This window comes from Typopeltis vanoorti, chromosome 24 (assembly GCF_054136105.1).
Source record: "Typopeltis vanoorti isolate ZY-2024b chromosome 24, IOZ_Tvanoo_1.0, whole genome shotgun sequence".
Lineage (NCBI taxonomy): Eukaryota > Metazoa > Arthropoda > Arachnida > Uropygi > Thelyphonidae > Typopeltis > Typopeltis vanoorti.
Window position 1 is genome coordinate 3,583,315 of NC_143572.1, and position 22,489 is coordinate 3,605,803.

At 34.5% G+C, this 22,489-nt stretch overlaps 1 protein-coding gene across 1 annotated transcript in view; it reads right to left on the reverse strand.

The window, feature by feature from the left end:
• lama (phospholipase B domain containing lamina ancestor) overlaps positions 1 to 22,489 on the reverse strand; it is a 131,150-nt gene that overhangs the window by 20,042 nt on the left and 88,619 nt on the right. Inside the window, exon 9 of the mRNA XM_090414012.1 lies at positions 10,743 to 10,814. Coding sequence (XP_090270138.1) covers positions 10,743 to 10,814 — 72 coding nt within the window. The remainder of the gene's footprint in view (positions 1 to 10,742; positions 10,815 to 22,489) is intronic.

Here is a 22,489-nt window from a genome sequence, read left to right on the forward strand (position 1 = left end):
CTGAAAGTATGAAATTTTGTTCCAGAACGCTTCAGGCCTTTTTTTTTTTTTTTTTTTTTTTTTTTTTTTTTACCAGCAAGCATTCAGTGTAGAGGGTTGTAATTCCTTAATGGACAGAGAAATAATTTTCACACAATTCAATATTGAAAACACTTTCCATGCTTGACGCAGTGAGTGCCATGTTTGGATTAGATTCCATTCTTTCCAAAATTAATGGTTCTGATCATTTTGTATACCTCCCTTGTTTTATGCTCTCCATAGTACTGTTCTATATTGTTGCATTGGGCTTCTAACCATTGTAAATTGTATTTGGTTGTAATTCCTTAATGGACAGAGAAATAATTTTCACACAATTCAATATTGAAAACACTTTCCATGCTTGACGCAGTGAGTGCCATGTTTGGATTAGATTCCATTCTTTCCAAAATTAATGGTTCTGATCATTTTGTATACCTCCCTTGTTTTATGCTCTCCATAGTACTGTTCTATATTGTTGCATTGGGCTTCTAACCATTGTAAATTGTATTTGGTTGTAATTCCTTAATGGACAGAGAAATAATTTTCACACAATTCAATATTGAAAACACTTTCCATGCTTGACGCAGTGAGTGCCATGTTTGGATTAGATTCCATTCTTTCCAAAATTAATGGTTCTGATCATTTTGTATACCTCCCTTGTTTTATGCTCTCCATAGTACTGTTCTATATTGTTGCATTGGGCTTCTAACCATTGTAAATTGTATTTGGTTGTAATTCCTTAATGGACAGAGAAATAATTTTCACACAATTCAATATTGAAAACACTTTCCATGCTTGACGCAGTGAGTGCCATGTTTGGATTAGATTCCATTCTTTCCAAAATTAATGGTTCTGATCATTTTGTATACCTCCCTTGTTTTATGCTCTCCATAGTACTGTTCTATATTGTTGCATTGGGCTTCTAACCATTGTAAATTGTATTTGGTTGTAATTCCTTAATGGACAGAGAAATAATTTTCACACAATTCAATATTGAAAACACTTTCCATGCTTGACGCAGTGAGTGCCATGTTTGGATTAGATTCCATTCTTTCCAAAATTAATGGTTCTGATCATTTTGTATACCTCCCTTGTTTTATGCTCTCCATAGTACTGTTCTATATTGTTGCATTGGGCTTCTAACCATTGTAAATTGTATTTGGTTGTAATTCCTTAATGGACAGAGAAATAATTTTCACACAATTCAATATTGAAAACACTTTCCATGCTTGACGCAGTGAGTGCCATGTTTGGATTAGATTCCATTCTTTCCAAAATTAATGGTTCTGATCATTTTGTATACCTCCCTTGTTTTATGCTCTCCATAGTACTGTTCTATATTGTTGCATTGGGCTTCTAACCATTGTAAATTGTATTTGGTTGTAATTCCTTAATGGACAGAGAAATAATTTTCACACAATTCAATATTGAAAACACTTTCCATGCTTGACGCAGTGAGTGCCATGTTTGGATTAGATTCCATTCTTTCCAAAATTAATGGTTCTGATCATTTTGTATACCTCCCTTGTTTTATGCTCTCCATAGTACTGTTCTATATTGTTGCATTGGGCTTCTAACCATTGTAAATTGTATTTGGTTGTAATTCCTTAATGGACAGAGAAATAATTTTCACACAATTCAATATTGAAAACACTTTCCATGCTTGATGCAGTGAGTTTGTTTGGATTAGATTCCATTGTTTCCAAAATTAATTGGGATATTTGATGAATATAATATGACTTAAATGTTGATATTATTCCTTGGTCGAGTGGTTGAATATGTGAAGCAGTATTAGGCGGCAAAAAAGTTATTTTAATATTCGGATGACAAATTTTTTGGATGGCCTGGTGCATTATCTAAAATTAGTACAATTTTGAAGTCGATATTCTTTTTTTTTGTGCAACTTTTTAGATCAGGTACAAAACACTTGAAAAACCATGTTTCAAACATGCTAGCTTTAACCTGCTAAAGGGTATTTCCCCTAATATAAATTCGCTACTTATTAACTACATGCACAACAATATAAACACTATAAACAATTGATGCTACACACACACACAAAAAGTACATGCGTGCTAAAGGGTATTTCCTCTAATATAAATTCGCTACTTATAACTACATGCGCAATATGGGCAGACAAATATAACAAAGATAAAATTTGATTTTTAAGTTGCGCTGTGAAAAATATATGAAAAGAAAGGGTTATTACGATTTGTAGACCATGTTATATCGAAACCGCATTGAACAAGTATACCGCTTTATATGAGGGTTACCTGTATAGTGTTATTACACTGAAAATATCTTTTCATTGGGGATGTTGTCCTAGAAAGACAGCAGACAGCCTTCTGAGCTCCTCCCTTCCCATTAACAGGTCGATGCTTTCTCTTTCCTTTTCTGCTAACATGCCCATGCTGAGTTATGTTTGGTATGCATTGCACATTTGGCAATAGCTTGCTTGAACATGTCCCTTTCAGTTCGGGCAGTCACATTTCTATATATTTATCAGTATTATGATATATATATATATATATATATATATATATCAGACATGCCAGTTTCAAGTTTGTTTGTTTTTTTTCAGTAGAATTTTCATGTAAAACTAATATTTGTGAACTGCTGTCTTCATGGTATAGAAAATATCACAAAAGTAATGTTTTCTTATTTTTAGTTATATCAACATTTGATTTCTAAAATATAATCATGACCTATCTGTTTATGTCATGTATACTTTAATTTGATGTATACATGACATAAACAGATAGATCATTATTATATTTATTTCATGTTCCAAATCTCCAATTTGTCCCCATAAGAAGTATTTCATAGGCCTTCAACTATTTTGTTCGCTTGCCTCTGAACCATGCTCACCTCATTCTCAAGAAAACCCAGGTGATCAGATCTGTCCATGATAGTGAGATGGGAGACATATCAAAGTCTTATAAAGTGGCATAATCTTCTTATCTGTATCCATCCTATTCTTAGAATTCTAAGAATAGGATGGGTACAGAAAATCACAAATGAAGAGCTCTATTGGAAAATACAACCAAAAGAGAATCTAATGCAGAAGATTATAAAACGGAAGCTGCAATTATTTGGACACATCTGTAGAATGAGTGAGGACTGGAAGATAAAGACATTTATGTTTGGTATTTTGGATGGTTTAAACAGAAGAGGTAGACCATACAGAGAATGGATAGACGATATAAAGGACTGGTGTGGAATGGGTGTACAGAAACTGCGACACTGTGCACTGGATAAAGAAAGGTGGAAGAAGATAGTGAAGGAGGCATCAGACACCAATGGGGGCAGTGAGCCCATGGTTCGTGATGATGAATAATGAAACTGTTTTAATTTAATTACAGAAGCACTGTTGCTAAAGATTCAAATGTCAAGTGATGAAAGTAAGCGACCAATCATGTAAATAATAGTGATAATTAAAATTTAAATACATTCATTTTATAAATTATGTGAGCAATTATAAATTATAATGAATACTGAGAACTTAATTATAAATGTCAATTTAATTTTTTCCCAAAAAACTTGAGTTTCCAAAAATTCCCACACATCTCGCACCACGATTTTTTAACTTTAATTTTTTTGGGAAAAGTGCAAGTTATATTTGAGTAAATGTGGTACTCAATTTAGTATGATACCCAATCTCACTGCAGAAATGGATATACCACAATACTGCTATATTTTGTTAAGACATCTGGCAAGATTACACATGTGGTTCTTATACAAACTCAAAAAAGATAGGTATGTAAATAAATGGGACATGGAAGAATGGTGACTAAGAGGTATCAGAAAGATGTATTATCATTATTACATGACACCTCCAGGGAGTCCAATGACTCATCAAGGGAAAGCAGAGTATACATCAACTTCTGTAGCTTCATTAACTATGCCACATGTATACTTAACTATGCATGTATGCCACAGTAAATAACTTTTTTTAATGTAAAAATTTCGTCTTATGTATCATAAAACATCATTGAATTCAAAAAACATTAGCACACAAGCTTAAATTGGAATCCCTCTGCATATACAGTCATGTGTTCATGGATAAACCCTAATGGGCTGAAATTAAACTAATTAAAATATAACAGAAATTTATTTAATACACTGAAGATAAAAATATCCCAAACTTTTCGAATAGTGAGACAGCCATTCTGATTAACACTTTGAGTCCTAGACCTACTGGGACTTAAAGAACCCTGTGTCCTGACCACTTTTAGCTCTATTTAAAAAATTGCTGTGCAGTATTTCTATGGAATATCCAAACAATTGTTTTTTGTTTTTTAGTTAGTATCTTTGACAATTAATTGGAACAAAAATTTTAGTTATACATGTGGTATGGGTTCCAGAAATGGGTTGCAAGAAATCAAGGTTTTTGAAAAAAATAAAAAGTTAATTTTTTTTTATTAGTTTCTACTTATATTTACTTCTTCAGTGTTCAAAATTCAACAAATTCAGCCTAAATATTCCTTAGATGTTACATAAATAATGAAAATTATAAATAAAATTTATGCGTGTTATTATGATGATGAAAATATCATTTTATATAGGGGTGTACATCACTATAATTATCCACTATTGGCCACAAAAGTTGAGTGGTAAATTATTGAATTAGGCCATTCAGTTTTTGAAATGCCATGACCTCACATGCAATCGTGAACATGACTCGCTGGATGGCCTTGAATTTGGTCACCCCTCGTTCGAAGTTTCTGTGTTGCTTGACTCAGAGCTCACATTTGTGGGGAGATCTGCTTCCTCTTGTTCTGGATCACTGTCTGCCCAATCATCTAATTCAGATCCTTCATTATAAAGTATTTCCTCAAGCATTTGTTCTAATTCGCATTCACTCGCGAACCGTTTTACACCCCTGCTTTGGGCACCACTGGGTCCTGGTCTGTCCATGGTGACAGAGAAATTAAACTGATCTCTCAGGTCACAAGAAGAGAGTCATGAATCCCTTATATTGTATGGATTGGAGCAACCAGAGTTATGATGGCACGATATAATATAAATGTGAACATGTGCGATCATACATGATGCAGCTGATGGGCAGGCGTTACAATATACTAATATAAATTCCCATTTTTATTGGTAAAAGTCACCCATCCTCATGGATAATGAAACCGAAGATTCAAATTCAACTACAGTACAGTCTAATAATGAATTTCAAGCATATATTATTATTTCTGGAATTTTTAATTTAGCAATGTAAATATACATTGATGGGATTCCGAGTTCACATGTGATCGATGTATATTTACATTGATAGAACTCAAAGTGTTAAGATTAGGTCTATGAAGTAAGGCCTCAGCACTTTCTTTATATAAACATTCATGTTTATGTATGGATCTATGTAGCAGCTTAGTGTTTTTGCCATTGGATCCTATGGTTAGCATTTTCTAATTCCATGGTGTGCAAGGCCAGATTTGCGAGGTTTGATAAAATGGATGTGGTCTTGATGTTCAGAGATACATTATAGATCTTCCTGTTTGTCCATAGTAATACAAGTTACATATACATGATACTCTGTATGCACCAGTTAGCATCATTGGTGAGAGTTTGTCTTTTGGAGAAGGTAGCAAGTGGTGAATTTGGTTGATGGATTTATTTGTTAGCAATGAGTTTATCATTCTTTACAGTATAGATATGAGTGAGATTTACAAGCTTATAGGAGGTGGTAGTAAACCCTTTGAATCATCCCTAGAAGCTAAAGGATGAACAGTGTGGTTAGGAAGCATACGAGACTCTTGTGGCAAATTGTACGTGAAATGAGCTACTATTAGCTGTTGTGAGTATTTTTAGTTAACCTAACATATCTCTTTATTGCCAGCCTAGTTAGCCAAGTATCTACTCTCCAACCAACAGGCTGTTAGTTCAAATACCGCTGCAAACAGATGTTTTTAATTGTCTCAAAGTGGGAGATGAATAATTGTATGGTGTGAGACCACTGCCCTGTTTATAGGAGACCTGAAGTGGCTTGAAAAAGTTCCATGTTTGGTCTAGAGCAGGGTTACAGACTACATAAAAAATATATAAAATCAGTCAATATAAAAAAAAGAATCCTTAGCCCACTCACAGTACAATATGTTTGCAAATAAACTTTTCGTGGGTGTGTCTTCCTTAAGGCCACAAAAAAATCAAAGACATATAAACTAAACATATTTGGTCGTTTTATAATTAAAATACAAACTTATTTAATACTGACCATTACAAACAAACTTACATTATAGCCTACCAGTTTCGCAAGCAAACTGCCTGGCTTTTCAAGGCGTTTATGGAAAGACATAAAAACTATTAAATGCAAATTGAAAGGAACATAAAAAACGTTGTAAACCAACTGGTAGCTAAGGTTACACGTTCACGTGACAGAGAGGACTTATTGTTCTTATAAGTTTCATTATTACGCATGCATGTTTGTTGTAAACGTGTAATGTGATTACTGGCTAGTTGTAGTTCAGATTGATTTAGAGAGAGGATCAAGTTGTTCCACGAACTGTTTAGGATTGCACCCTGATTTCTGTTGAGGTTTCCGCTGGTTATTAACACTATTGCGGCTTCCTTGAATAAATGATGTCTGTAGTCATCATCCAGATGGCATGGAGCTGTTTTGCCACTCTATCGTGTGGTTGGACGTACAGAAATGATGTGCTAAGCCAGAAGAAATACTTCTGTTGTGGTTTACATCACCAACATGTTCTTTTTGTCTGATTTCTAAACTCTGTGAAGTTTGTCTGATGTAGGCAAGACCACAGGAGCAAAGAATGCAATATACTCCTGGATATTTGTAGAAAGGCACCTTATCTTTTGGAGATCCTAAAACTTGTCCATGCCATATCTGGATGACGACTACAGACATCGTTTATTCAAGGAAGTCGCAATAGTGTTAATAACCGGCAGAAACCTCAACAGAAATCAGGGTGCAATCCTAAACAGTTTGTGGAAAAACCTGATCCTCTCTCTAAATCAATCTGATCTACAGCTAGCCAGTAATCACATTACACGTTTACAACAAACATGCATGCGTGATAATGAATAAGAACAATAAGTCCTCTGTCATACGAACGTGTAACCTTAGCTACTAGTTGGTTTACAACGTTTTTTATGTTCCTTTCAATTTGCATTTACTAGTTTTTATGTCTTTCCATAAACACCTTGAAAAAAAAGCCAGGCAGTTTGCTGGCGAAACTGGTAGGCTATAATGTAAGTTTGTTTGTAATGGTCAGTATTAAATAAGTTTGTATTTTAATTATAAAACGACCAAATATGTTTAGTTTAAACAGTTTAATGAAACACAAAGTTCGGTGCATGGAAAGAGAAAAATGCAGAAAGGCCAAACTTTTGAACCACCTAACGTTCCTTAAACGTTGCAGGGAATTCTCCATCATTCCAGAGTTCCTCATAGTCAGAGGTCATATCAACTCTATATCAGCTAAAAAAATTTATCTACGCACCTCATTGGCGCTTGTAAGAGAAAGGCTTCAACACACGAGATACGAACTAAATAAAAGTGATATTAATTGCCGCAAGTTCTTTGATGACATTTCTAACAATTTAGAATATACCATATGGAATCAATTGGATCAAATGATACAACGCAGTTATGAAAAAACTTTCAAACTTTATAAGGACAAAACAAATTAGGAAATTCAATGAACTTTACAATAAAAAATATCAGACACAAAACAACCTCCTGGACGAAAAAGTGATTTTTAATTTGTCAAATCATAGTCTCACAAAAAATGAATCTGACATTCTCAAAAAAAAAAAAAGGTTTTAACTTTGCAATTATGCCCAAACACATTCCTAAAATGGATTTCATGTGTGGAATTGAAAAAGGCCTATATCCACTACTGCAAAACGTAGCCATTAGATTCAAAAGTATGATAATCCTACAAACCAAACAACCTATTCTCAACATGTCTCCTTATGATAGAAAGGCAATTCTCAACTTGAAGAAAAACAAAGATATCATTATTACAAAGGCTAATAAGAGAAATTCTACAATTATCCTTAACTCTAAAGATTATTATGATAAGTTAAATGTATTACTATCAGACAACTCCACCTATAAGATCCTAGACAGAGACCCCACAATAAAAAATCATAATGAAACAAACCAACTAATCAGAAATTGTAACATTTGCCCAGAAGTGAAGAGAACACTAAAATCCTCACATCCTATCACTCCAAGACTATATGGGACACCTAAAATACATAAACAGGATATACCTCTCCATCCAATCATTGATGGAAGATCATCACCAACCTACCTTTTGGCAAAGCATCTTGTAAACTTATTAAATAATAAAATAAGATCAACAGAATCCTATATCAAGAGTAGTCAACATTTTGTAAATGAACTCCAAGCCATTAAGATTGCACCAACAGACATGCTAGCCAGTCTAGATGTTGTATCCCTTTTCACCAATGTACCAGTAGAAGAGGTAATAAACATCATCCAAGATCTCTTTCCTCTAGACATCACACAGATGTTTAGACACTGCCTTCAATCTAATTTCTTCAAGGTTAACAACACCATATACCAACAATTAGAAGGCATAGCCATGGGAAGTCCACTATCACCATCTTCTGCAGATCTTTTCATGGAAAAACTTGAAAAAGAAATTCTCTCCACAATCTCCCCTAGACCATCTACATGGTGGAGATATGTTGACGATATCTTCATTATATGGCAAGACAGCTTAGAAAACCTAAAATTGTTTGTGGATAAAATCAACTCAATACATAACCAGATAAAATTCACTCTGGAAGTGGAAAACAACAACCAACTAACTGCATTTTTTAGACATCTTGATAAAGAACAATCAAATAGTGTCAAATTATCTATTTACAGAAAGCCCACAGATACTGGAAGATATCTTCATTATACTTCAGACCATCACAAGACACACAAACTGAGCATTATCCACATGTTGAAATTTAGGGCCAGAAAGTTTATATCAGAAGAGGAGGATACACAGACTGAACTCTTCACTAATAGCCAACAAAATGGATATCCTCAAAACATCAATACAGTGACAACCCCAGACAAGAAGAATCACGCTCCCAGTACATTGCTACTGTAGTGATTCCTTTCATCAAGTCAATTTCTTATCAAATAGCCAGAATACTACGAGCCTACAACATCAGAGTGGTCTTCAAACCAACCACCAGCATCAGACAAGTTTCAGAATCCCCAAAAGATAAGGTGCCTTTCTACAAATATCCAGGAGTATATTACATTCCTTGCTCCTGTGGTCTTGCCTACATCAGACAAACTTCAGAGTTTAGAAATCAGACAAAAAAAAAAACATGCTGGTGATGTAAACCACAACAGAAGTATCTCTTCCGGCTTAGCACATCATTTCTGTATATCTAACCATACGATAGAGTGGCAAAACAGCTCCATGCCATATCTGGATGACGACTACAGACATCATTTATTCAAGGAAGCCGCAATAGTGTTAATAACTGGCAGAAACCTGAACAGAAATCAGGGTGCAATCCTAAACAGTTCGTGGAAAAACCTGATCCTCTCTCTAAATCAATCTGATCTACAGCTAGCCAGTAATCACATTACACGTTTACAACATACATGCATGCGTGATAATGAATAAGAACAATAAGTCCTCTCTGTCACACGAACGTGTAACCTTAGCTACTAGTTGGTTTACAACGTTTTTTATGTTCCTTTCAATTTGCATTTACTAGTTTTTATGTCTTTCCGTAAAGGCCTTGAAAAAGCCAGACAGTTTGCTGGCGAAACTGGTAGGCTATAATGTAAGTTTGTTTGTAATGGTCAGTATTAAATAAGTTTGTATTTCAAAGAGATATGTTAGGTATTTATTCAATGAGTGACTACAAATAACCCTCTTTTGATAATACAGTTTATTTTATTTGTATGGAGTTTCCTCCCTTTTTCTCCCCAGTTCCTATTGGGGCGAGTTCAGCCCCCTCATCGGGGGTTGAGTATTTATGGCTGTAGATCCGTGTGTAGTGCCCACGCCCAAGACCGGCTAACTTGGCTATTGCTGAGAAAGATCCTCAAATTCCTCACGTCTTTGATGATAATCGAACCTGGGACACTCCTTCCCCAGTCATGTGGTTGCGAAGCGCACAGCCACTAGGCTAACCGCATGGACGATAATACAGTGAAATTGTGTTAAGGCATCCTATGCAACTAAAGTATATAACAAACAATATATATAGATGAGAGAAAATAATTTCATGCAAAATAACATGCTAATGTTTAGCTGTCTTCCTTAAGGCTATGTCAAAACAAAAAACAAATATGGTTATTCTCTGATAGTCTTTCATGATATTTGCAATGACTACAATCACTCAGGTTTCATAATAGGAGAATTTCATGGCTTCTCTGTGAGCAAGTGACTGACCAACTACAATTGCATTAAGAGTACATCCAGCTGCTGCAGATAAGAATTATTTCATATAATTACAATAAATGAGCATCCACTTACTAGAGATACTGTATATAATTCTTGTCTGAAGAATTTTCAGAGATGGAATCTTGCTATTCCATGTCCGAAAAAATGCTTTTCTACTGCACAAGAAGAAAATTTATTTCATTACTAGTGATATTTTTAAAGATAAGTCACACATTTAATATCCTAGAAATTCACAGCAATGATAATTAAACTTTCATACAAATCCACACATAATCTAATTCATTACCATATTGCAATACTCACGCAACATTGTAAGATGGCCAATACTTCTGTTTTCTTAAAACATCAGTCACATCAGAACTATGCACATAACCACTACAAGAAAGGAAACCAATTATTCGTATATGCACAAAAGATCATCTGAAATGTAATATCTCTCTTCTGTAAAGTAAAGTATATTATAAACCAATGTGAATATTTTTATGCTTGAATTAGTTATGTTAATAAAAGTCAATTTTTCTTTTAATGACTTCACAAGTATATCATACATATATTTCTTAGTGCTAAATTTATTATAGCTTATCAATGTGATATGTAAAATGATGGATCTGCTTATAGCAATGCTTATTCATATATAATTGATTTTTTTTTCCCAATCTAAAGACCATTAGGTTAAAACTTATGGAAGATGACATGCCCTCTTTCTTATGAGGCTAATGTATTCAGCTCTAACTTTCTCATGAGTACAATCATTTGTGGAAGTAATTAGTTTGCAGCATGAGTAGAATACTATGTTCACAATGATACTGTATTTTTTTTTAGATTTGTTAATTGTGATCATCTATGATTTATAAGATACAGTTTAGTGTTCAATAAACAGACTTACAAAATCTGATTTTTCAAACTAACCTTATGTACATTCAGTGAGAATTAAGCTAAGTATATTTGTAAATGTGACTACTAGGTTTGAGAGCTCAGGTTTTTCTGTTATCAGCATTGCACTTTTAGTGCACAGGTGTAGTAACAAACAAAAGATATAATGGATGTGTAAAAAATTTAACAACATCAATGTCATCAAATGTTTCATTTATATTATCAATCCTATGATAAGAAGATTCTAACATGCAAGGATAAGAAAGTGGTTGTGCCACTGTATAAGGCACTGGTCAGACCACAGACTATTGTGCTCAGATCTAGTCATGTGATTTTCAATGTGATGTGGAGACATTGGAGAGGGTCCAGAGACAAGTGACTAAGACAATATCAGTTGTTTGGAATGCTGGCTATGGAGAGAGGTTGAAGAGATGTGGATTGCAGAATTTGGTGGATAGGAAGAGAGGTGATATGATAGAGACATTTAAGTTAGTGAGAGGATTTTATCAGATTAATCTGGAGGGGATTATAAAAAGAGTAGAAGGTGAGAGGGAAGAACCAGAAGTCATTCCTGGAAATTATGTAAAAGTGTGGTGAAGAAGAGTGTGAGAAGTAGATTTTTTATATGGAGAATTGTCAGTGAATGGAATGCATTACCAGGATATGTTGTTAATGAAAGGAGTGTTAAGGACATTAAGATTCTATACAATAAATGTGGTAGGTTCAGTTGAATGAACCTACCACGATGAGTCTTTCAACCCCATGGAGGGTGTAGTAATAATAATAATCCTCCAAGGAGTAGTCAAAGACTCACTGTGGGAGGACTTCACTTACAAACACAATATTAAGCAAATTGCATAAACTTGTTTGTTTCTACACTTAACGCACTTTCAGAAAATCTATTCCACTCACCTACCACTCTCCAAGTAAAAAAAACAAAACAAAAACAACAACAAAAAGAAAAAAAAAAACGCTCTTTAATTTCTTACTCATATCCTTCTTATGCAAGTGCAGGATTATAATCTAGTTACAATTTAGAATAATAATCTAAATGGTCTTTTCCTTGAAACATGTGAAATGCTAGAAAATCATCAGAACCTAAATTGATCAGACTGCATGCCAATATCCAAGTTTTGGGAAGTAATTACTATTAATTATTAATAATTTTTTTTAATTCATAATTATTTTAAGTAATTTTATCTACACAACTTTCTACAATTGTTCCTTTGAACTCTAATATCATATACTTCAGCTACAACCGAGACATGAGCTAATACATGTAGTTAATGGTCTGTCCTCTTGATGATATCCATGAAATATTGGATGAAATATACTGGAGTTTTTGAATAAATTCTGTATAATTTTTGTTACATGTGTAAGTTGTGAAAGTTATTTTAATAAAAATATTAATCTGTTTTCAAACTGTGGACAACCTGCAAAAGTGTGTTTTCGGGTCAAGGAAACACCCACATAACAGTTACCCCTCCCCACCCACCCACCCACCCACCCACCCACCCACAAACTCGATACAATGAGAATAAGCCCAGCTATTTCCAACTAAAGGAAATCAGCAGTAACTATCTACTGGCCTGAAAGACCTTGGCTTCAAATCCTGTCCGGGACATAAGGAACATTAATAAAGGGAGGCCATATTTTTACATTCTGTTTACATGTTAAGGTGGCAAATTCAGTGGTCAAGGAAATACACTCACATAACTTTTATACCCCCACCCACCCACTCTATACAATGGAAATAAGCCCAGGTATTTTCAACTAAAGGAAATCAGCAGTAACTATCTACTGGCCTGAAAGACCCTGGCCTCAAATCCTGTCCAAGGACACAAGGAACATTAATAAAGGGAGGCCATATTTTTACAATCAGCTTACATGTTAAGGTGACAAATTCGATGGATGCAGGAGATGCATGTGCAGTGAAACATTTAGATTTTGCAAGGACCTTTGATATATTTGTTAACTAAACTGATACAGATGAGGCTAGTAATAGATTAGTGAGTTAAATGAGCAGCTGTCAGACAGGTATTGGCAAGTTGTGTATGGGAAGAGGCACCCTAGGAAAAGAAGTAACTAATGCTGTGCTGCAGGAGCTTGTTTGGGGACTATCATCATTATGAAATTCCTGCCATGTACCCTCAAGGGGTGTACAGGATATGATAGTACTACATGAAAAAAATTACATCATTACTAACTTCCTATCTACAATTTTCCTCCAAATCAGTCTGTTACTTGTCAAGACTCCAACATTATCAGATCTTATATTTCTATCGTCTAAGGCACTTTGTACCGTATCAATCCACCTATATCTTGGTCTTCCTCTGGGTCGTTTTCCTGCCAACCTGGCAGAGAACACTTGTTTTGCTAATCTTTCCTCTCCCATTCTATTTAAGTGACCATACCACCTGAGATTAGCTCTGCTAACGCATTCCTGGATGCTGACAATGTCAACTTCTTTCCTAATATCCTCATTTTTAATACGATATTGCCATTGATGCCATCTGTTCACGCCTCTAATCTTTCTCAGGACTCTCATATCTGTGGTCTCTAGTCTTTGGTCAAGTGTTTTACTTCTGACCCAGCTCTCAGATCCATAAGTTAAAACTGGTTTGAACACTGTCTTGTATACAGCTAATTTAGTGTTCCGACTAATTTCTCTCTTATTCCATATGAATTTATTCAATTGACTTCCCACCATACCAGCTTTGCTGATTCTGTTGTCTATTTCTATATTTAATTTACCATCTTCAGTAAAAATCATGCCTAAGTAGCTGAAATGTTTTACTTGTTCCACAGGTTCTCCATTCACAACACAGTTGACATTTTCAATGAGTCTGCCTATTTTCATTGTCTTCGTCTTTTTATTGCTGACCTTCATACCATATCTATTACAACAGTTATTCAATTTAGTCGGAGAATCTTGCAGACTTGTAGCGGATTTATTTAGAAGTATAACATCATCCACAAAAAGCAAAGAGCTGACATTAACATCTCCAATTTTGATATCAAGTTTAATACCACTTTCCTTCATAATGTGACCCATATAGATAATGAATAACAGAGGGGATAATGTACATCCTTGTCTCACACCAGATTTAACATTAAACCATCTTCCTGTACTTCCTTCAATTCTCACTGCTGACTTACAACTCAAATAAAGACTAAGTATTGCTTGATATAATGCCCTATTGACACCATATAACTGCAGCGTATTGAATAGCTTCTCTCTTGGCACCTTGTCATATGCCTTTTCCAAATCGACAAAACTTAAATACAGATCTTTGTTATATTCCCATGCTTTCTCGACTATTTGTCGTAAAGTGAAGATCTGATCCTGACAGCCTCTATTTGGCCTGAATCCAGCTTGTTCTTCAGCAAGCTTTTCTTCCACAATTCTTCTCAACCGTTTCTCAAGTATACTTGCATAGATCTTGCCAGGAACACTCAGTAGGGAAATACCTCTGTAGTTTGGGGACTATTACTGTTTAATTTGTATGCTAATGATAGGTCTAACTGGAGATATGCAGTTGTTTCTAGATGATGCACAGTTAAGAGAACGATGAGGAACAGAGCAGATATTGTAGTTTTAACAGGAGGATTTGAAATATACTGTGTGAGTGTGGTTTACTGTAGTGAAGTGTCAAGTTTTGAAATTTGGCAGGGAAGATGAGATCCAGATTATACAATTGGGAGAAATTTTGATGGAGGTGGAGAAGATAAAAGATCTGGGAGTAGTGGAGAACCAGGGACCTGAAATTCAGAGATCAAATTGTTAAAATTATAAGAAAATCACAACGATTATGACAATAAAGGAGGACCTTGACACACAAATAAAGATGTTATGGTTTCATTGCACACATGGGTTAGTGTGCACAGATCTGACTAGTCTGTTTTCAAAGATATTGGATATTTTGAAGAGTCTAGAGAAGATAGACTTAAGGTGGTGTCAGGTTTCTGAAATAATAGGTATGAAGACAAATGAAGAAATGCCATTATGCTTAGCTGAGTGAACAGGAGAAGGAGATATGAGTGAGGCATTAGTTAGTAAGAGATTGTTACAAGATTAATGTGGAAGAGATTTTTCATAAAATGGAAGAGACAAGGATAGAGCCAAGGGCCATCCTTAGAAGCTGTGTAAGCAAGGAAGTGTGGAGAAAATTATTTTGAAATGAGCATAGTTGTAGAGTGGAATGTACTGCCTTGGAGTATAGCATGTGTATGGAAAGAGTGAATAGCTTAAGGAATGACTTCATGGAAGTCTAATGTTAATAATAATAAAGATTTGGTGAGCCCCATAACTCCCCTTTGCTCAACATTAGCTTTTTACTCTTGTGGAAGAGGTTAAACCTTGGTCAAATTTAGTATACAGTAATAACAATGTAAAGTAGGCACCGACTCTCAGCCACATTATAGGACCATGAATTCTAATAATGTCAACAGAATTTCTATTTCCATAAGCATCTTCTATTCTATACCACATGCTTTTGTAACAAAAAGTGCAAGGCCGATCATTCATCATTTCAAGAGAATCTAAGATGGGATAGACTGTTTTGCATGTGGACAAATGATATGTTGCTATATCAGGTGTGAAGTTAAAAAAAAAAAATTAATGAAGTTTTTAACATTGCATTTTATCTGTCATCAAATTCACTCTGGACCTTGAAAAAGAAAAACAACTACCATTTCTGGATATCCTAATTAAGAAGCAAGCTAATGGCCGTTTCAACCTCTCAGTTTATAGAAAACCCACGAATACAGGACGTTATTTACACTTCAGCTCCTCCCACCACATTTCTCAAAAACTCAGCATTGTACATATGCTAAAGAAGAGAGCTGTCCGGATTACAACAGACCAAAAAGATCTCCAAGACGAATTGACACTGATATCCAACAACCTCATCTTGAATGGCTACTCCCAGAGACTTGTTAACAAGATTCTGTTCTCTGATCCACCACAAAAACAACAAGAAGACACTCAATATAGTGCACAATCGTTATTCCATACGTGGGGGCAGCCTCTAACAAGGTTGCTAAACTCCTCAAACCACATAAAATAAGAGTGACCTTTAAACCTTAAGATACAATTCGTAACCTCTTAAGATCTCCAAAAGACTTCCATCCTTTCTTTAAATATGCTGGAGTTTACAATATCCTGTGCTCGTGCGGTTTAAGTTACATTGGCCAAACTTCAAGAAGCCTTGAGATAAGACTGAGAGAGAACACATCGGATATGTCAAAAACAACAGACAAGATATATCGGGCTTATCTTCCCATTTCTCCAGAACCAACCATGTCATCGAGTGGGATAAAAGCTGTATCCCTTACTTAGAAAAGGATTACCGCTCTCGTATTTTTAAAGAAGCCACAACAGTCACCCGTTCTGTAGAAAATCTTAATAGGAACCAAGGTTTAATCTTATCTAAGATCTGGAAGACCCTAATTAGATCTCTAAACACACAAGAAATGAACTTTAGCACCAACTATAAAACATTCCTAAACAACAACAACAAGTGAAATCATGTATGCGCCACATGTGTATTGTACACATTCAGTGTTATTTTGTAATTTATAATTAGAATTCTGTTAATGTCTAGTCTGTAACATGTTTTGTTAGCTTTAGTTCCTATCATCAGTCCTCTATCCTGAAGATGCCAACAGCTTAAGTTGGTGAAACCAGTTGGTATTAAAATAGTTTTTTCTCAGATACTTGATCAACATTTCCCAAATAGTCAATTTTACATAGCTTCTGTGGTCAAGAAAAAATATCGTTTAATATCATTATTATTATTACATGATTGCCCAAGGATTCATTGTGGGAACTCACCATCTAAACATAACACCACTAATAGTACATTTAGTCTGTACAGTATATAGTGCACCTGATCTGCCTGTATGCAAGATGAAAAACTCATGTTTCCAGAAAAATTCTTGTTACCTCTATTTGAGATTGGCTCACCTTCAACTGAAAAAGCCCATATAATAATTCCTCTCGTCATGAAGAAAATCAAACTGAGGTCTTTTCCAATCAAATGGTGCTTATCTATAGTATCTCAAAGACCTGCTAACTCAACTTTGGATAATGAAAGGCATAAGTGCATAAGCAATTAATAACCAACTAATATCTGATAAAATATAGATTGTATATCTCTAATTCTTTCTCATGTTTAGATATAATAATACATACAAAAACATGCTTGGTCTGATTAATGTAAAGAAATATAATTAGCTCAAAATAATGATATGCATGCTTTTATACATCAGGTGTGAAAAAACAGCATGATAAACATATCATCGTTCAAGACAGAATCAGATTTTGAAGGATTTTATGAACAAAGATGATATACTTTAGCTTAATAAGTATTTTATATGAATAAAATATTTTTATTTTAACTACTCATCTTCTAAAGGAAGATTAATGATTGCTGCATATATTAAGTTTTATTCAAAGTATACATGGGAGAAGTTAACCTTTTTCTGAGATATACTAGAAGTATATAGACTTATTAAAAAATGAAACTGTGTGCAATCAGCATTAGTTTATTTGATCACATTATTTAATACATAATTATCAATACAATATAAACAGTTTCGATCATCATCAAATTCCTGATAACATCCTATACACACCTTGAGGATAAATATCACTCATTTGCAAGAATGACGTAACTTTAAAAAAAATCTGTTTTTGAGTTATCTGCAGAAATTGAAAGGGAACCTTGATTTCTATTTATTGTAAGAATGACATAAGTGACTTTCTGGGAACTGATGCCAGAGAACAGCGACATCTTTATTGCACTATCATATTTCAACTACTTTCAAACTTGTTTCTTGAAAAATTTTGTTTTTTGCATTATGTTCTTCACACAAATGAGCAATACGTAGTATTACATGAAAAGTTTATTTACTAACTTCCCATTAACAATTTCCTTTCAAATTAGTCATAATAAGTCATTCAATCCACCTAAATATCTGTCTTTCTCTGAGTCTTTTCCCTACCATCCTGACAATAAACTTGTTTTGTAAATCTTTCCTCTCCTGTTCTGGTTAAGTGAGCACCTGAGAGTAGCTCTGCTTCCATATTCCTGTAAGCTAATAATGTCAAGCTCTTTCCTAATATCTTCATTTTTAACACAATTCTGCCATTGATATACTATTTGTTCACTCCCTTAATTTTCCTTAGAACTCTTATATCTGTATTGTTCAATCTTTTATCAAATGTTTTATTTCAAATCCAGCTGTAATATCCATAGAATACAAGTAATTTACAGACAAAAAGTACTATTAGTGGCAGTAGATGGAATTGTGTGTAGATGGTGACTAAGTAGCATAGGCAACAGCGGGTTTGTGTGGAGCATTCTCCTGCAGTCTGACCTCTTTGGATGCATCATATAATAATAGCAAGTTAAATAGTGAATACTGTCTTGTACACAGCTAATTTAGAGTCCTGACTAATTCCCCTTTTATTCCATATAAATTTATTCAGCTGACTCCCTACCATACCTTATTTTCTAATTCTGCTATCTATTTCTATATTTAATTTACCATCTTCACTAAAAATTGTGCCTAAAGCTGAATGTTTTAGTAATTCCAGAGTCTCTGTTCAGAATGCAGTTGATATTTTCAATGTTCTAAAAGTCTGCCTTTTCTATTGCTAATTTTCATACTAAATTTATTCATTGTGAGATTCAAATTTGGTCAGTGAAACCTGCAGAATGGATTTATTTAAGAATATAACAGCATCTGCATAAAGTAAAGAGATAATTTGAATCTCTCTAATTTTAATATCAGGTTTTATGTCACTTTTCTTCATAATGTACTCCATATAGACGATAAATAATAGTGGAGATAATGTGCACCCTCATCACACACTTGATTTAATATCAAACCCTTTTTCTAACTGCTGACTGCATCTCAAATATAGATTATGTATTGATTGATATAATGGCCCATTCCCACCATATAATTGTAGTGTTTTGAACAACTTTTCTCTTGTTCTCTTGGCATATGATGTTGGAAAGGGTTCAAAGACGACTGACTAAGGTAGTTTCTGACCTCTGGAATATCAAGTATGAGGAAAGATTGAGAAGATGTAATTTGCAGAGTCCGATGGACAGGAGAAAGAAGGGAGATATGATAGAGACCTACAAGTTGGTAAGGGGTTGTTATAGGATCAATAGTGGAGAAGTTCTACAGAGAATAGTGGGAGATCAGGGGGAGAACCAGAGGTCATCCCTGGAAACTGTATAAAGAGGGTGTGAGAGGGAGGTTTTTTTCGTGCAGAGTTGTGAATAATTGGAATGCCTTGCTTGAGAGTGTAGTGTCTGCAAGGAGTTTGAGTGTGTTTAAGACACGGTATGATGAGATGTGTGTGTGTGTGTGTGTGAGATAAAAGGACCACCCAGATGAGTCTTTGGCTCCTTGAGGTAATAATAATAATAATATCACATATGCAAATTTAAGCTAAAACTTAAATACAGATTTTTGTTATATTCCCATGATTTCTCAACTATTTGTCTTAAATGAAAATATGACCTGATAAACCTCAATTTGTCCTTAACCCAGCTTGTTCTTCTCCACATTTCTCTTCCACAAATTTTTCTCAGCTTCTTCTCAAATACACTTGCATAAATCTTATCTGAACACTCAGTAAGGAAATTCTTCTGTAATTCTCACATTTTTTTTTTTTTTTTACCGATAAGTAATATGAGATATGAGGGCTCCACTTCATTTATCTCTAATTCAGCCATCTAACCATGATTTCTGGATTATTCAACTTAGCAACTGTAAAACTTATACACCTCTATATTTGAGCATTTCTGGTTAAATATCTACTCCAGCTTCATTCTCACATTCCTAGCTTTAAATAGCTTCCCCCCCCCCTAAGAGCTACTGCTGATTATATTCCTTTTGAATATTTTTTTTACCACTGTTCTGTTTTTTTTTTTTTTTCTTTACCCAATAGCCTCCAAAACATTTTGCCACCTACCTGATATTTATCTTTTATATTCTTATGAAAGTGTTCCTATGACTTTTGTTGAGCTATTTTTATCAACTGCTTTACTCTTACATTTTTCTCTGTATTCTGATTTATTTGCTTGAAACTTGCTATATGATTTCTTCTTTTCATGAACTGCCTTTTTGACTTCATGAATCCACTGGATTTTTGATTTTTTCTATCCTAGCAGAAAACTTAACCACATATTGCTCTGGCTGAATAAAGCAATATTGCCACTATTGCCACAATTTTACCACTAACTCTCCAAGGTTTGATTCTTGTCTTTAAACTCTAATTTTTTTTTATTACTTCAATATTTGAGTCTATAGTTACTTTCCATTATTATTAGCTCTGCTATTTTCTCCAAATTTTTACATTCATTTCTAACTGTCTGTTATTCATTCCCTACTCTGCTATTTAAATCTCCAACAATACCAATCTTTTGTGTCAGCTGCCTTCTCTGATGAATAAAAAATTGCTTCACTTCCTTAGTATAACCTTCTGTGGGATCATAGGCACAAATAAGTCTCAATTCAATTTTCCAATTCACTACTTTGATGTTTGCCCATGTCACTATTTGATACTGCCTGTCAAGAATGCCACCATGTTCAGTATTGAACACTATAGCTATTACTTCCTTTCCTTGATCATTACTGCTTAAACATAACATCTTGCATTTGTTATTTATAAGAATTCCATCTGTCTTTTTTTGTTGTTGTTTCAGTCACACCAATTATGTCGACCTGGCGCATTCCCAATTCTTCTCCCAGCTCAAATTTTCCATAGATGCTTCTTAACAAAATATCCTAACACCTCAGCCAGCATGAAATTCCATCATGTTGTATACTATCATTTTGTTTTGGTGTAAGTCAATAAGAAACCAATTTGGTTGGATAAATCAAACTGCCAGCCCATCCTTGTGCATTCAGTATCCAGGCAGATAACAGGATGCATCACAAGGTTGGAAATGGATCCCCACGCCTATGTCCATTCACTCAGTCTACTCGAGTCTTGCTGTAAAACAAGAAGATCTACTCTATGCTACTCCTCAGTTCTTCCCAAATTTGCATCATCTGCAAACAACTGAATATCCCTATTCAAATCTTCCCCAATATCATAAACATACAGGTTAAACAGAAATGGCCCTAAGACAGACTACTGAAGCATACTACTGGTGACTTTCCCCTTATGGGATATTGCTCAACTGGAGAGCTCCTATATATTTCTCTCAATAAGAAGCTCATGACACTTGAGTGAAATATACAGGAGTAATAAATTATATATAGTTTTCTCTTATATGTATGAAGCCCTTATTAAAAAATATAGTAAAAAGATAATACCACACTGTTGTCACCCAATTCTGGATCCTGGTTATTACTAGCCACTCCAACACTTTAATCACACTTGACACTTTGGCCTATAACTTGATGCTTGAGTTCGATCACTTCCCTTATGAAAAGGTACAATCTTGTCTTCCTTCCACTCCTTTGGAACTTAACCCAGTGTAAGACTCATAGTAAACAAATATGCCAAGGCAAATCTAACAGACATGAAACTGAAAACTAAATATAATTTATTATCTCCTACACAGCTGTAATACTTCTTTTACAAAATTAAAGCGCTCCAAATTAGGATGTTAGATCTTTTCTCCATAACAATTTGAATTGTGTCACTTGTGCTCTGAAGATGATGATTTGAAATTCAGCAAAATATAAGCCAGTTAATAAACATCTTTTTTTTATAAAATAGCTTGTGTGGTGTTGTTAATACCATTAAAATTAAGTTACGAAAACCAAGCCAGATGTCACACCCTGGCACATTTCATGGTGATATCATCAAGTCTCACAGACTTATTAACATCAAGTTTGGTCAATTCACCACTTCTTGCTCACTCAGTCTCCTCCTCCTCATCCATTGCTCTCACACTCTCCACGATGTTACATTCACAAGGATGAAAGACCTTTATGAACTGTTCATTAAATATCTCAACTATATCCTCTGCAGCAGATGTCCTTATATCATTTTCTCCAATCAGTGTCATCATACCATGATTTTTTTTTTTTTGCTGGCTACATATCGAAAGAACTCCCTAGGGTTTTTTTTTTTTTTTTTTGGCTTCATTAGCTAATTGTTGCTCATACTACACTTTTGTTCCTTACCAAGTAATCCT